Below are 16,850 nucleotides of genomic sequence, written 5' to 3'. Positions count from 1 at the left end.
TTTAAGTAGCAAATCAGATTTTTAAAAACTAAAAAGTCAAATCACTCCCCCTCCCACAAAAAAAACAGAGTTCCACACCCTCAATAAAGGACACTCTCTGCCTATGTCACAACCCAACTATCCACAGAGCATCACAAAGGGCACCATGGCGGAGGTGTGGTGGCTGCAGGGGATGGCCGTGACGGCTGCTGACCAAGGCACAGCTGCTGCTGGATGGGGCACACCCATGGCCCGGGCATCCCAGGGAAATCCAGAAACCAGTGGCTGTGACTGCTTCCCCGACAGAGTTCCTGTTCCTTGCACAGCTGCTGCTGCCTCCAGCCTCTCTCTGCACCCTTCTAAGGACCCCCTGCAGACACACCCGCACCCACAGTAAAGGAGGTGGGAGCAGAAGGCCAGGCTCCAGCCAGGAAGTGTGGGTTGAGCTCTAGAAAGTGGTGGCATCTAAAGTGGCTCGCCAGCCTCTCCGTCAGGCCTCGAAGGTCCGTCACCGACTTGTGCAGCAGGTGGATGGCAGTGCGGGCTGTGGGGGGCGAGGGCCCAGGGCCCAGACACCGGCCAGCCTCATTGTGCTCGCCGCATCCTCAGCTCACCAGTGCGGGGAGACTGGAGCTACCCCCGTGGGGCTGTGGATGGAAGACCAGGGGCCTCTCATGTGCTCCAAGCTACCAGAAAACACTGGTGTGGATCAGGTGTTGGTCCCTGTTACGGGCTGAACCGTCCCCTAGAATCCGTGTGCTGCGTCCCCGACCCCCTCCAGGCTATCCCGCAAAGTAACCTCATTTGCAGGTGGGGCCTTTACAGCATAATAGAGTTAAAATGAGGCCACTGGGGTGGGCCCCAGGACAATCTGAGTGAGGTCCTGAGAAGAGAGAGAAGGATGTGCTCCCAGAGGGGAAAGGTTCTGGGAGGACATAGGAAAAAGACATCACCTGCCCTAGCCACGGAGAGAGGCCTCAGGAGGAACCAGCCCTGCCCACGCCTGCATTGTAGATTTCTGGCCTCCGAAGCTGTGAGGAAGGCATTGCTGTGGTTTCAGCTGCCCGGCCTGAGGGACACTGTCACAGCAGCCCCAGCAGGCCAGGGCAGGTCTCTGGGGGTCCACAGACTCCATGCAGCCAGCATACGTCCCTCCCAGGAGCCCCTGTTCTTGCTTCATCAATTAAAGCAGCACTCTGGCCGGGTGCAGTGGCTCACACCTGTAATCCCAGCACTTTGGGAGGCCGAGGCAGCCGGATCACCTGAGGTCAGGAGTTTGAGACCAGCCTGACCAACAGAGAGAAACCCCATCTCTACTAAAAATACAAAATTAGCCAGGCGTGGTGGTGCACGCCTGTAATCCCAGCTACTTGGAAGGCTGAGGCAGGAGAATCACTTGAACCTGGGAGGCAGAGGTTGCAGTGAGCTGAGATCGTACCAGGCAGAGGTTGCAATGAGCTGAGATCGCACCATTGCACTCCAGCCTGGTCAATAAGAGTGAAACTCTGTCTCAAAAAAAAAAAAAAAAAAAAAAGCAGCACTGTCTGCCCTGAGCCACAATCCTGATGCACAATTTCTACCTGCGGGAACCACACGGGCCCGAGCCACCCAGTCGGCTCCTTTCCCACCTGGTCACGCACATCTGGACGGGACAGGACCTCTCAGAGGGCTTCATCTTTCTTCCTGGTCTTCCTAGACTGTGCCCTAATTAATTGATATCACTGCTTCTCTCAGAGGCGACCGTGGTTGTGATGATGGACATGGAGGAGATGAACAGGAGCAGAACAGTTTCGCCGCCACGTCCATTTCAGTAAAGGCACCTGTGACTGGTGCTGCATGGACGTGCCACACTTGCACTCGGCAGGCTTTGGAGGCTGCTGGCCTCGTAGCCATGAGGACTGTGTCCAAAACCATTTTTGGAAGGAACAATAAACGGCTCCCAAACATCAGAAAGTAAAGCTCAACCTCATGCAAGCCAGAGAAACAGAAGTGAAAACCACTTCGATGAGGCCTTTCCCAGTTACCAGTGGCAAAGCTCAAAGGACCAGTGGCAAAGCTCACCTAGACACTCCTCCTCTCCTGGCTCTGCCTCTCGCCCCAGCTCCCTCATCCATCCCCTGCTGGTTTAATGCAGTCTCTGGTCACAGGGCTCCGTGCCTGGTCCTGTGTGGTGTGAAGGCTTCCCAAACCTGCCCACGGGAGAGAGATGCCCCATCAGGGGCTCTCCATCATGGCAGGGCACACCCCCGCCCGCCGTGCTAGAAGGGGGGACTATGTGCCCCTCCATGTGCAGGCCCTGCCTATGCCAGGCAGTCCTCAACGGTGAGAAAGAGCTTCCCTGCAAAAATAGGCTCCTCCAAATGTGAGCCATGAAGCCGGCATCGTCCAGACAGCAGCAACAGCCTGCTCTGCCTGTGAACGCAGGTCCCACAAAACTGGCGAGTTTGCCCTGTGGTCTGGTTTACTCATCAGGCCTCACCAGCACTCAAGCCAGAGTGAGAATGGCCAGCCCAGCTGCATGGCCCCAGAGTGAAATTCTCGGTGGCCCAGTGCCCTTCATCCTAGGAGAGTGGCCATCTGCACCTGTCAACCACGTGGGAACGATGGAACAGAACCTTCCAGAAATATGGAGCACTGGGTCTGAAGGTGGAGGCACTGGGGCTAGGGGAGTGCCTGCCAAGGCCCCTGCACTGGTGGCGTGGGGCGCAGGGGACCCTGGCCCCCTTCTGCTGCAGCTGGCGACTTGCAGCCTTGGGCAGGGACACCCGGCATGGCTTCACGAGGCCCTCCTGGTTCAGTGACCTATTGCTAAGAACAAAGAAGCCTGGAGCCTGACAGGATCAAACAATGAGAGACAGAGATCTCTCAAGGAGCAAAGGCAGAGACACGACGGGCGCAGGGAAGACTCCAGGGAGGCACTAGGGCCGAGGGTCAGAGGCCGTGAGCCGTGCGCGTCTGAGGAGGTCACAGCTTGTGCCGGCATCTGTCCGTCACCGGCACAGACACGCATCACGCTTCCCGTGCTGGGAGTTCAGAAACCCCACTGGCAAGTCTGCAGAAGGTGCAGCGCGGCCCCGCAGGCTGGCAACACTCCCTTCCTCCTCGGCGAAATCCATGAACTTCCCTGTCTTCTGTGATCACGGGAAATCTTTGGTCACTTCCTGCAAGGCTGTAACTTTTCGTTTTTCACGTCTCCATCACTGTGCTCGGTTTTAACGTCGTCATCTGTGAAATGGGTCTATTCACAGCTCCTGTGCCCTCAGTGCCTTAGGACAGTGGTGTTCCTGTTACCAGCACACTTTCCAGGGATGAGCGAACTCACGGTCCATACGCTCATCTTCAACACTCATGAGGATGGATTTTTAAAAGCACTGACTCAGCACGGCTTTCCCAAATTTAAGTTCTATATTCTGTAAGTCGAATGGAGAAGTGTGAAGCCATCTTTTTTCTTAACATTCCCACTCTCCAAAGAATGTTCTCTAGCCTTTAAAGGCGGACACGGTGGCTCCCAGCGGACTCAGGCGTAATTAGTCACATCGGGACGGTGACACTCTTCTCCACCTCCTCACTCAGAGCCAGCCAGGCAGAAATGTCGCCCTTCTGAAAGCAAAGGGATAGGGAAACAGATCTTGAAAACACTCGATGATTCTTTACCTTATAAAGGATACAACAGGATTTCTTGAGAAGCCACGTCCCTGAAGATGATTAACATGAAGCCGCCTTGACAACCGTCCTGTGAAGTCGTCTTCATCACATCCTTGCTTTTCAGAGTCCCAAGCCTTGCTCTGAGTGAGCATCTCCGTGTCGCCTTTCGGCTGTGTCCAGAGAAATGTACTGGTTTCTTCATGGAAGTGTTTCCCTCCTGCCTCTCCCTCCTCCGAGCGCTCCATTCACCTGCAGGTGAGCCTCGACTCAGCTTCTTCCAGACAGTCCAAGGCAGGGGCACGGCCCCCTCCTTCGGCCTGCACCTTCCCCGTGCCTGGGAGGCCCATTTTCCAGGAACAGGTGACGTTCTGGGCTGGGTTTTCCCTGCAGATAAGGCCCTTTCTCCTTAGTTATCAGAAGAAAACTGGAATTTTTTAAAGGACCTTTCTAAGAAAATGAAGGCAAAGCAACACAAAAACCAGCATCAAAGCCCAGAGACAGGGATTGGGCAGGGCATAGAGAACGCACGCCCAGAGACCCAAACCCCAGCAAGCAAAGGCCCTGCCAGGCTCTGTTCCTTCAGCACAACCCCTTCCTCTGCAGCCCGATGCACCTGCAGCACAGGCCGTGCAAGGTCTCAGGATGGGCGGCATCTCAGATGCTTACCCGGTTATCCTCACGGGAACCCCAGGGGAAAGGCACCGCCATCAAGCCTGTCTCACAGGGGAAAAGACAGAGGTTGGAGGTCTCACCTGGGACATGGCACCTGCCACAGCAAAGCGTCTCAGCTCTGACACCTGGTTGACGGAGCCCAGAATCCGTGCTCCATGTCTAGACCCGACCACTTGGTGTCACGGCAGAGCGGGGGACCCAGCGGCTGCCCCGAGGACCTGCCCGCCCCTGACCCTTCCCATCAGGCTCTCATGCGGCCCCTTCCCCGGAGGTCCCTGAGACGTGTGCTCTCCCTCTTGCTCCACCTGCTGGGACACCTTGACCAGGTAAGTAAGGCCCTCCCTGCAGTCCTGAGACACCAGCCTCTTCCTGGTGACACCCAGTGGCTCCACAGCCCCATGGGTCCCACCATCGGGGCAGGCACCTGCGGCCTCCTGTCTCCCAGGGAGGCCTTATTCTCTCGTGTGAGGGACGCACCCTGGCCCGTCTCCTTTATAAGAGCTTTGTGTGCTCACCTCTCTGGAGGGAGTGCTCATTTCTAGAGTTCTGTTCCTCCAGGTCTCCAGCATGGAATCCCAGCCTCTGTGCAGAAAGCAGCAGCAGGAGCGCCAGTGGGTGGAGTGTCCCAGGGCAGGAGGGGGCTCTCGGAGCCCAGGGGCCCTTCCTGTGGGGCCACAGCCAGGCCAGCCCCGCCTGAGGGTCTGGGCTCCAGGGCAGTGTGCAGCCTCCACTCTCCCACATGTGTCCTTTGTCATACAAAGGCTCCACTCTTGGTGCTGAACCTGCCCCGCAGACGGTGCGGCCAGTCCCTCCCATCTGCTGGGGCACCTCAGGCCCAGCGTGGCCTCCGGACATCATCAACCGCTGCTGTTTATTTCATCGGGTCGTGGGTTCAGATGCCACGTTTTGTCCAACGTGCCCTGGGAGCGGCTGCATGTCAGGAACAGCCGGTCCTCGGATTCGCTGGGACTCTGTGTGGCTTATCTCACTGTCCTGCCATCCTCAGGTGAGGGGCAGTGGGGTCACTGTGTTGGCGTCTGACGGAAACAAGCCTTTGCATACAGAGGGCTGGGCTGCTGGATCACCACAGGATTGGCTGCCTTGTAGCTGTGATGAGTCGGAATGTCGGCGACTCTGGTGCGTTCCTGTGGCACCAGCCTGCGTGTGCTTTCTGCAGCTTGCGTGTGCCAGGGAGGGTGGTGGCCAGTGCCCCTGAGATTGGCTGTAGTTTCCGAGCCACCCATGTGAGTCCCGGGAAGAGGTCTACCTGGGGCCACCTGTGGCGCAAGTCAAGTCTGTGCCTCTCTGCTGTTGTACCAGGGACATGCCCGCCAGGAGACCCCATGTGGCTAAGGGCGAGGGATGCACTTGTAAAGTTAGCTCCGAGGAAGGAAAACCAGAACTGCTGCGTGAGAGGAGACGCCAGAGTCCGAGGCCCATGCCTGGCTCACTTGGTTGCTGGACTCCACACGATGCCCGCCACTCCCCACACCCACCCCGACTCTACACGATGCCCGCCGCTCCCCACACCCACCTCGACTCTGCATGATGCCCGCCGCTCGCTCCCCACACCCACCCCAATTCCTCATGACGCCCACCGCTCCCCACACCCACCCCGACTCCACACCATGCCCGCCGCTCCCCACACCCACCCCGACTCCACACCATGCCCGCCGCTCCCCACACCCACCCCGACTCCGCACGATGCCCGCCGCTCCCCACACCCACCCCGACTCCGCACGATGCCCGCCGCTCCCCACACCCACCCCGACTCCGCACGATGCCCGCCGCTCCCCACACCCACCCCGACTCCGCACGATGCCCGCCGCTCCCCACACCCACCCCGACTCCGCACGATGCCCGCCGCTCCCCACACCCACCCCGACTCCGCACGATGCCCGCCGCTCCCCACACCCACCCCGACTCCGCACGATGCCCGCCGCTCCCCACACCCACCCCGACTCCGCACGATGCCCGCCGCTCCCCACACCCACCCCGACTCCGCACGATGCCCGCCGCTCCCCACACCCACCCCGACTCCCACCAGCGCCTGCTGGCATTGTGGAGTCAGGGAAATATCTCAGTAACATTCACTTTCAAAACATCTTCCTCATTGGTTGATGAGGAAGATCCAGTTTCCCTGAGTTTACTGTCTGTACGCACAGAGTCTAAGTCAGCCGGAGTCATGCTTGGCCTGAGTGTGTTTCTCGTTTCGGCCCTGCAGCTGTGGGCCGTGGTGAGGCGTGCTGACAAACAGGCCCATGTCACGGTCTGTGGCCCTCGATGACCCCCCAACAGGGTGCCTGGAGTCAGGCTTTGCAGGGTTCCCGCCAGGTGGAGGCCGAGTGTCCTTGCGGTTTAGGCATTCCAGCGGAAATGAACCCTCATGTTTGCTTTCAGATCTGCCGTGACATATGTGAAAGCCAAACACAATTCTCCGGGAAATACAGTATTTTCAGGTACCAATAGGGCTTGAGATATCATCAAATTGTTACTCAAGCACCTTGAAATGTGGAAATATCAGAACACAATGGGAGCTCGCTAAGCGGCTCTCCTCTTGGCTAACCTGTCAGATGAATGTCTTTGGCTGATGTGTTTGACCCCAATACCAAACCTTATCACAAATAGGAACTCCTGGTCTCTGCTCCTTTTCTAAAAGGGACAAACGTCAAAACAGCCTCAGAAAAGTCAGATCTAAAGTAACAAAACCACAATCCACCAAGGGAGGAAGCTCCACCAAAGTCGATGACAGGGTCGCCGAGAGAACTCCACGAGCCACGAGCTGTCTGCTCAGGGTGTGAACGCATCGGGTTTGCTCTCCGTCCCCACCAAGCCTGCAGGGAGAGCATTTCCGGCGGGCGGTCTGGCTTCGTGGGCTCACCCCAGGGAGTGATGGGAAAGGATGTGCCCTGCTCAGCTCACTGACCGGGAAAGCCAGGCTTCCTGACTGTTGCTTCGCCTCATTTTAAGTTATCCAGGGAGAAGTCTGCTGCGTTCCTCAGTTTCCCCAAACGTCTGGTCCAAGTGGGTCTAGAATTGAGTGTTTCCCACCCGCTGTCAGAGCTGCCTGTCCCTGCAGTGTCAGCTGGGCCGGGAGGCCTTCAGCCTTGATCTCCAAGCTCTGCAATGAGGCTTTTTAGTGAAAACATGGTTTTCTGACTTTTTGTGGTCCAGATCCACCAGTCTATACTATTATTAACTCATTAGGCAAAAATAGTTTTTAAAAAAGTAAGCTTTTAACATCAACTTACAGGGTCCATCCTGAGACCTGGGAACTTAACGGTATGGTGAAGAATGTTTCCCTGACCAGTAAGTGCAGCTGCTGCTTCGGTCAAGCAGCGAAACAGGCTCTGCCCTTTTACCCCAGAGACTCTGTCTCCAGTGTGGGAAACAGCACAGCCAGGCACGGTCACCCACCGGGATGACGCCTGCAGCCCGGAGACCCAGGAGGCAGCCAGCAGGATGTGCTAAGCTATCGACAGCTCTCCTACTAACACTGGACATTTGTTATGTATGGAGTGGCAATGCACGGCCACTCCACACGTGATCACTCCAGCGAGGACCCTGGAAAAGGCCGCTGAAGTCGCATCACCGTGACCTTCTGTGCTGGCGCCACCAGGAAGGCTCCTGTGAAGAGCTGAGCACCCAGCCCGCACCTCCTCCCGCCTCGCTGTCAGAGCGGTGACATTTATTTACCCAAACGATGCTTGCTGGCCTTGAGTGCCAAGGAGACAGCCACTGCTTCCGAGTCAGAGACCCAAAACGGCAGCGCACATGGCAGGCGCTAACAGACGTGTATTCCACTGAAAACTAAATAGTGGGTGCTCACTCTTACACACCAGGGAGAGTGCGTGGGGGCTGCACGTTCCAGGCAGAAGCATAGCAAAGATCTCAGGAAGTAAATACTCTTGTTTATCTAAATTAAGAGGACTCCCTGCAGACAGGGCCCTGCCTGTCAGCCTCTGCAGCGGGCAGGGTGCAGCCATCATGGCCTCGTCCCCGCGGGTCAGCGGGCACAGACGCTGGGTGTTGCAGGGGCCGAGGAAGGAGGGCCCTGGTGCTCGTGCAGCAGGGAGCGCAAAGGCGGGGCTTACCAGGATCATGTGGCCGGTGGAGATGTCCATGTTGGACTGCACGGGCTCCTCGGACCAGGACGAGGCGCTGCTGCGTGCGGAGGGGCTGGGCATCGGCCCGTCGCTGAACTGGGACGAGACGCTGCTGATGCGGGATGTGTGCGGGCCCTCAGGCCGGTCTGGTGGCCGCGTGGCCATACGCTGGCGGCACAGCTCCTGGAGGACGGGGGAGGCAGAGCGGGGGTTAGTGGCACTGGGGACACCCAGCAGGATGAGGGCATGGCACCCACATGGCACCAACCCCTTCTCGTGCTAAGATCCAATGTTCAGGCAGGCAAGAGTTTACCCCTGGGCGGGCCAGTGCAACATGATGGTCAACGCACTCCAAAGGACGCTCCCAGCACAGCGCCCCGAGAAGGCTTCAGGCTTGTGCAGGAGAGGAGATAGAGGCCTTGCTCTCAAAATCTGAGAATACAAACACATATCACAAACACACATACACACACACACATACACACACACACACATCAGACACACACACCAGACACATCAGACATATCACACACATACCTACACATACACCACACACACCCCCCACATCACAGACACACAATACACACACATACACCACATGCACACCACACACATCACAGACACACACACACACACTGCACGCACCACACCACAAACACACACTCCTATGGATTCAAGAAAGCATGCACTGGATCCTCCTCTGTCATCAACATGGAATATTCTGGAATAAAGCCACAGTAGCCTTCGCTGGGTGGCTTCTCATTCTATTAGAATATAAGCCACAGGGGAGGCCAGGGGGGTTTTGCACTGGGACTGAGATACAGAAACTGGTACCACAATCGAAGTGTTTGCAGGAAAAAAAACCTCATTCTGACGTTTCTTTCTCTCTCCAGAGCAACGTCCAAGAGCCCAGGCAAGAGAAGGCAAACGGAGCCGCACAGGAGATGGAAGGCAGGGGGGAGCGAGAGAGGCCCGTGCTGCTGAGTAGACACCAAAGCAGAAGTGCCCGGATTCAAAGAAACTCTCAACATTACACCCCAAGACAGCTTCCGTGGGATCACCGCAGAGTCTTCGACCTCCTTCCCCAGGCAATGCTCAGCCACACACGCGTTGGGCACCCCGAGCACCTGCCCGGCCGTGCGGGACCTGCCTGCAGCCAGGACACGGCCACACAGCCTCAGGTGCTCAGGACACGCCAGGACCCTGATGCTGCTGCTCACCTTCGGGGTGCAGCCTGGGTGCCCCCCGACGTCTGACCAACAATCTCGTTTTGAAACTGTTCTAACCACTGTGTTAGGATATCCCATTCTTTCGCCTGGTGAAAATATACCTGTACCCTGAGTCTGCAAAACGAAATGATACCCAGAAAAAGTTTGTAAGAGAACTGGAGCTCAACAGAAGAGGTGAAAATGCATTCATGGGAAAAAGAAAGGCTCCAGGGAGCCTTGTGGGCTGCTGCTGCCTTGGTTTCATTTTGGTGGCGTCCAGGGGAGGCCGAGCCACCCACTTGCTCCCCCCCGCGGTGTGCGTCAAAGGCCTTGCACTCCCCAAGGCAACCGCCAAAGCTCAGGAAACACTCCACATGTCCATCCTCCTTTCACCCGGGCTGCCGGCTTCCTGGCTTTAAAGATGTCTGCCAAGCCGCCGACACCACACCATCTAGAAAACATTCCCCTCCACCTGGCTCTCTGGGACGAGCAATTCATGTTCCCGGGCTCTCTGCTTCGGGCTCGTAGCGAGATACAGGTGCTGTGGGAAGGGGCCCTGCGGCCCCCACTCTCCACGAACCTGCAGCCCCTGTAAGAGCAGCTGCGGACAGGGAGAATGACCATGGGGACAGGAAGGATGACTGTGGGGATGGGGAGGATGACCGCGGGGACGGCGGGGGGGGGGTGACCGCGGGGACGGGGGGAGGGTGGCTGCAGGAATTGGGGGGATGACCGTGGGGACCCGGGCAGAGACGCACAGGGGAAGGTGGACTTTACCAAAGGCCTCTGGTGAGGGTCAGGGGTCTCTAACAAAAGGGAGAGTTCCAGTTCCTTCTTTTCCATACATCTTCAAGTACTTGTTAGTTTATATAGACTGTTTTAAAATAGTGAGTGTGTTTAAAAAAATCCACCCAAGTTTTCTCAGAATCTCAAAAATAAACAAACAAACAAAAAAACCACAAAGGATATTTATTTATTTTTATTATTTTTGATACGGAGCCTCACTCTGTCTCCCAGGCTAGAGTGGAGAGGCACGATCTCAGCTCACTGCAACCTCCACCTTCTGGGTTCAAGTGATTCTCCTGCCTTACCCTCTTGATTAGCTGGGATTACAGGTGCCTGTCACCACACCCGGCTAATTTTTATATTTTTAGTAGAGATAGGATTTCACCATATTGGCCAGGCTGGTCTCAAACTCCTGACCTGAGGTGATCTGCCCGACAAGGGATAATTTTAATAAGGTAGATGATACCAGTAACCAACCCGAGTACACATCTCATTTATTTCTCAATTGTGCACATGAAGTTTGCTTGACGTGGGGGAAAAGCACACTGAAAAATGTTTCTGAAGTAACTTCTATGTCTTCACACAATTTCTCCAGAAAAATAACATCCAACCAAAGCATGAGAACAGCTATGGCTCAGGAAACCCAGAGGGTCCGAGAATGTGACCCTCTGGGGAAGAGGATTTGAAACGCTGGAGACTTACTCACATAAAAATAAAAAATCAAGCTAGTTCCATGCCCATCCTGTGACTTGCCACCCATGGGAGAGCTACAGTGAGGTCTGAGCTCTGTTCTTTCCTGAGTGCACGGAGGGTGAAGCCACCAAGAGGCCCCACAGTCCAGGACTGGGGTCCCTGCTCCACCACAAACTTCCATTTTAATTTTATTTCTTTTTCTCCCCAAGTCAACAATAGCAAACAACCACAAACTTTTCACGTGTCCTTGGGAAAACCTCTTAAGGTCTCCAAGCCTATTTTTTTCACTTTATAAATAGAGATAATCCTATAGTTACTGTGAAGATTAAAATGGTTTCCTGTATAGTCAGTGCTTAGCATGGAGGTGGCTACAGAGAAAGCCTCAAGCATAGTGAGTAAGAGAGAAGTATCAGTGAATAAAAGTTAAGGCCATTGTCTCAGCCAGAGCCAAACTCTCGACGGCTTGGCAAGTGTAAAGATATTTCTTAAGAAGTTACAGAATTTATTTATTTATTTATTTTTCAGACAGTCTCGCTCTATCGCCCGGGCTGGAGTGCAGTGGTGTAATCTCAGCTCACTGCAACCTCCGCCTCCCGGGTTCAAGCGATTCTGCTGCCTCAGCCTCCTGAGCAGCTGGAATTACAGGCGTGCACCACCACGCCCGACTAATTTTTGTATTTTTAGTAGAGACGGGGTTTCACCACATTGGCCAGGCTGGTCTTGAACTCCTGACCTCAGGTGATCCACCCGCCTTGGCCTCGCAAAGTGCTGGGATTACAGGCGTGAACCACCGAGCCAGGCCAAAGTTGCAGAATTTAAAGCTGGACAAGCCGACATCGCCTCCTCCGGGGGGTGGTTCAGTGCCGGGTGGCTCAGTGCTGGTGCACAGTGAGGGAGACCCAGGGCTCGGTGCCGGTGCACAGTGAGGGAGACCCAGGGCTCAGTGCCGGTGCACAGTGAGGGAGACCCAGGGCTCGGTGCCGGTGCGCAGTGAGGGAGACCCAGGGCTCGGTGCCGGTGCACAGTGAGGGAGACCCAGGGCTCGGTGCCGGTGCACAGTGAGGGAGACCCAGGGCTCGGTGCCGGTGCACAGTGAGGGAGACCCGGGGCTCGGTGCCGGTGCGCAGTGAGGGAGACCCGGGGCTCGGTGCCGGTGCGCAGTGAGGGAGACCCGGGGCTCGGTGCCGGTGCCGGTGCGCAGTGAGGGAGACCCGGGGCTCGGTGCGCTCAGTGGGGATCTGCGGCTCTCCTCAGCGGTCTCACGTCACTGCGCAGCGCAAGGTCTTCTTGAAGGTCTTGACTTTTTCAAAGGAGGGAAACTGCGATAAAGATCCAAGAAAAATGTCCCTGGCAGAGAGGAAGCCCCTGAAAGCTTGGCCCAGAAGGTGGGAGACACGAGGCAGCAGCTCTTCGCCTGTGCAGGAGGCGGCGCTGCCGCGGGAGAAGGGCGTCCCCACAGCAAAGCGACGCGTGGCCGGGGACGCTGCCCTTGGACGGAGGCCCCCTCCCCGCGGGCTTCTGCCTACGAATGGGAGCGGGTGCTCTCGCCAGGTGCTGCTCCGCTCTGAACCGACCGCTACCACGTTTCTACGCAGCAAGTGGCTCGGGCAAACATCTGAGCAGCGATAAGGCCGGGAATGGCCTGCAGGGAGGAATGGGGTGGTGGGGAAGCCGGGTCCTGGGTGGAGGAGGTTGCTGGAGCTGAAGCCCCTTCATGCTGACCCCGAGCCTGGGGGCAGGTGAGAGACACGTCCTACTTCCCTGGACACTACGGTGGGCAGGACGCGGCTCCCCGGAGGCACCGGCCACATTTCCCTCAAATCGCCAGTGCAGGTTTTTCTGAAGGCTCCGGGGGAACCCGCCACTTAGGGGAGTCTCTGCACCTCCACAAAGCTGTCCCCCTCCAAGACACAGGCAAGTGGGCCACCATGGTGTCACGATGGACGCCTCCTAGAAACCAGGACTCAGAAAACACGTACGTCTTCAGAGGAACAGGATGAGAACTGCAAAAACAGACCTAACTTTGGTTCTTTCCTTGACGTCCAGGGCAATCACTGATTCATCCATTCATAGCACCTGCAGTCAGAGGGCCTGATTTTGAAACTGGGCTTCAGGTCTTACTGACTGTGTGACCTTGGGGAAACCCTAATCTCTGTGTGCCTCAGTTTCCCCATCTGTGAAGTGGTGACAACGGTACCGACTTCACCGTTGGGAGGATTAAATAAGAAAACACGCTTAGATGGAGGCTTTGGGCCTGTGCCTGGCACACACCAGGTGATTATTTGCTGTTCCGACTACGATGATTATTAGTTTATTCAAAATCGGGTTTGCTATGGTCCCTTGCCGAGTCAGCACTGCACAGGTGCCAGAAATACCAGGCTGAACCAGGTTGGGTCAGACTCGCCGGGCCCTGACCCCTGAGCACCCCCAGGCCACCCGGAGCTGGGCACGAGTGACCACAAGAAGCGACGGAAATGACGGCGACAGCACGTGTTGGGTGTTCGTGGGAAGGGGTGCTGTGGGGCAAGGAGGAGGGGACTCTCCCTGAACTTGAGGTCAAAGAAAGCTTCAGGCAGGAGAGGCTCAGGCCCCAAGTCTAGGCCGCAGTGGCACTTGCAGAGACAGGGAGAGGAGAGCAGGCACCGGGCCTGGAGGTGCGGAAGAGCTTCCACGGGGCGAGCAAGGAGGAGGAGGAGAGAGAAGGGGCCACCACTCCCTACGGCCTCCTGGGTGGGCAGTGCTGCTGGCAGAGGGCTCTGTATCTGCACCACGACTGCTCTCAGAATGTGCTTTTCCACGGCGAGCCTCATTTTTGGACATGGGATGTACCCGATGTCTACAAGCTGGAAGTAACACTGTCAACCGTGTGCTTCTTGTGCATGCAGGGTCTGAAGGGAAGGCATTGCATCCACCGCCTACCTAACCTTACGGCTCAGCCACATCCAAGCAGCACGGTTCAGTCAGAAGTTCACACCTCATTCAACCCAGCTGTTGCTAAGTCAGTGTGGCTGTCGTGGGGCCACCTGGAGGGTGTGCTGCCTCACGCTACATCTCAGGACATCCACAAAGCATTGCTTTTGCCACATTCTGCTTGGCTGCAAGGCCACTTTCTGGAGCCCGAGCTCCACCACCGATCACAACCCAGGCTGGGAAGAAGTTACCCGGGCATCGGTGATTCCCTACAGGTATGGCACGGGTGGTAGGGGGCGAGCAACGCATCAGCCCCGCGAGGAGGTCACCGAACAAGGGCTGTACACGTGGAAACCATGATGACATCAAGCTGACAAGTTAAACCCCAGAGTCCCAGCGGCACTGGCTGTCGGTTGTCCTGCACGTGCCCCCAAGAAGACGTGGCTGCAGGTCCAACTCCTGGTGTCTCCCTTGGCGATAAACACAAGAAAGCCACATTTATCTACTGGAGACAGAAACAGAAATTCCTCACAAGGGAGCTGGAAATGCGCCAGTCCGCTGCCCTCACGGGAAACGGGGTCGGGCCAGCCCCCTCCAAGGACGGGGGCTGGGGCGTTTGGCCGCTGCCTCTCCCACTCACTGTGGCCTGCCCCTGCCAGCGTCCCTTCCCCTTGCTGTGTGGACCCTTTCCGGGCTACCTGCCAGAGCTCCTCACAGCGGGGACCGGCCCCTCCCTTCCACCCTTTCCTGGACACTCTTGGGAATCTCCAGATGTGGGGGAAGCCGGGAAGGAGCCTGGATTCTGCCTCGTGGCTTGCTGGGGAAAGCTCTGAGGGGCATCTCATATGGTCTCATTCACTGGTCCTTTAGGCTGATTATAGTTTCCAAATTCATAATGGAAATTCTATAGTCTGTCCATTCTCGGTCCTTTACCTTAAAATTTAAAAATTTTGTAAGGAAAAACACACTTCTTACTAGAATGGAATAAAAAATGCAGAATGCTACTTGACTTAGTAATGGTCCAGCCAGGGCCAATGAGACAAACCTCACGGCATTTGAAATCACTCTAGGTAATAATTTGGGACATTTCCACCCTGCATGAGGTGACTAACCCTCCGAGCAAGCCTGCCAGCGCGGGCTCACTGAAGATAGCACTGCGAGCTGTTTTTCCCCTCCCAAGACTAGAAAGTGACTGGCCACAGCGGTGGAGGGGACCACACTCCTCACTCTTCACTGAAAAGTAGCACCTGAAAATGCGGCCACGTCCACAGTGCTCAACGGAAGCGTGAGCTTGCTGACCGCTGAGGCGATGACCGACGGGGCGGCATGGCACACACTTCTTTCAAACCTCAGTTGAAGTTTACAGCATCAGCTGCCATCACACCAGAGCTGCCATCAGACAAGAGCAGCCACTGCCTATGTTGCCTGCGTTCATTATCAGACTTCTGTGGGGACCGAGGCACACAGCGGGGACTCCTGTCAGCCAGTGACAGAAATGGCCATCGCCACTGCAAACACTCTAAGTGCAGTGAGTTTAAAATACAAAGCTGGCCGGGCGCGGTGGCTCACGCCTGTAATCCCAGCACTTTGGGAGGCCGAGGCGGGCGGATCACAAGGTCAGGAGATCGAGACCACGGTGAAACCCCGTCTCTACTAAAAATACAAAAAATTAGCCGGGCGCGGTTGTGGGCGCCTGTAGTCCCAGCTACTCGGGAGGCTGAGGCAGGAGAATGGCGTGAACCCGGGAGGCGGAGCTTGCAGTGAGCGGAGATTGCACCACTGCACTCCAGCCTGGGCTGGGCGACAGAGCGAGACTCCGTCTCAAAAAAAAAAAAAAAAAAAAAAACAAAGCTGTAGTCGGGTGTGGTGGCTCACACCTGTAATCCCAGCACTTTGGGAAGCCGAGGTGGGAGAATCCCTTGAGCCCAGGAGTTTGAGACCAGCCTGGGCAACATAGTGAGGCCCCATCTCTAAAAATAAAAGTTAGCTAGGTGTGGTGGCACACACCTGTACTCCCAGCTACTTAAGAGGCTGAGGTGGGAGGATCACTTGAGCCCAGGAGGGTGAGGCTGCCGTGAGCTACGATTGCACCAACGCACTCCAACCCTGGTGACAGAGCAAGACCCTGTCCCCCGACACCCCCAAAAATACAGAGCTATGATCTCAAGAGCATTTTATTTGAGCAAAAGGTAATTTATAAAGCAAACCAACAACATGAGCCTCCTCTGAGAGAAAGCTGGAGGCCAGCCCCATCAGGTTTTGAAATTTCCCTGATTTATAATCCTCAGTGAACATGAAGGGTGCATCCTCACCCAGAACAAAGCTCTCCTGGTCAGACAGTGAACACCCCAGAGCGAGGCCTGCAGGCCACACGTGTCTGCTGAAGGTGTTAACCAGCAGTGGTGCCCACACAGGAAGCCCGAGACCTGCCCCTCCACAGCGCCCACTTGCAGGGGTCCAAGGGCCTCCCCCGCACAGCCCGGCCTGGGGGCACCGACACATTTTTGGCAAACAGATCTTGGCCGGACAGAAGGTCCAATCCTTCCAGCCACTTCACTCAAAGAAAAATCTTCTATTTAAGATCCAGACTCAGCCTGACAATCGTGAAGACGGCTCTGTTTATGATCTGGGACGACGCGCCTTCAGCCACAGTGGCCCAGTGTGTGCAGCTTGGCGACCTTGAGTTTGTAAAGACGAGTAAGACCTTGTGGCATTCGCATGACTCAATAACCAACAGGTAATTAATTATGAACAAAGAAGAAAGGTTGATGTAACCACATAACTCTTTTGATTGTAGATTTAGCCCTGAGGTCGGCGGCACCCGTGAATTCCCTCCCTGCTCTGTGAGGAG

The 16,850-nt window shown here is 56.2% G+C and overlaps 1 protein-coding gene across 1 annotated transcript in view; it reads right to left on the bottom strand.

The window, feature by feature from the left end:
* The window catches only part of PTPRN2 (protein tyrosine phosphatase receptor type N2), a gene marked incomplete at its 5' end in the record, with an annotated part of 1,004,492 nt that overhangs the window by 107,866 nt on the left and 879,776 nt on the right, over positions 1 to 16,850 (bottom strand). Inside the window, 1 exon segment of the mRNA NM_001305920.1 lies at positions 8,391 to 8,585. Within this exon segment, the coding sequence (NP_001292849.1) occupies positions 8,391 to 8,585 (195 nt within the window).

The sequence above is a fragment of the Macaca nemestrina genome, chromosome 4 (genome assembly GCF_043159975.1).
Source record: "Macaca nemestrina isolate mMacNem1 chromosome 4, mMacNem.hap1, whole genome shotgun sequence".
NCBI lineage: Eukaryota > Metazoa > Chordata > Mammalia > Primates > Cercopithecidae > Macaca > Macaca nemestrina.
Note: the sequence above shows the minus strand (reverse complement) of the source record. Positions and strands in the feature narration are given on the sequence as shown.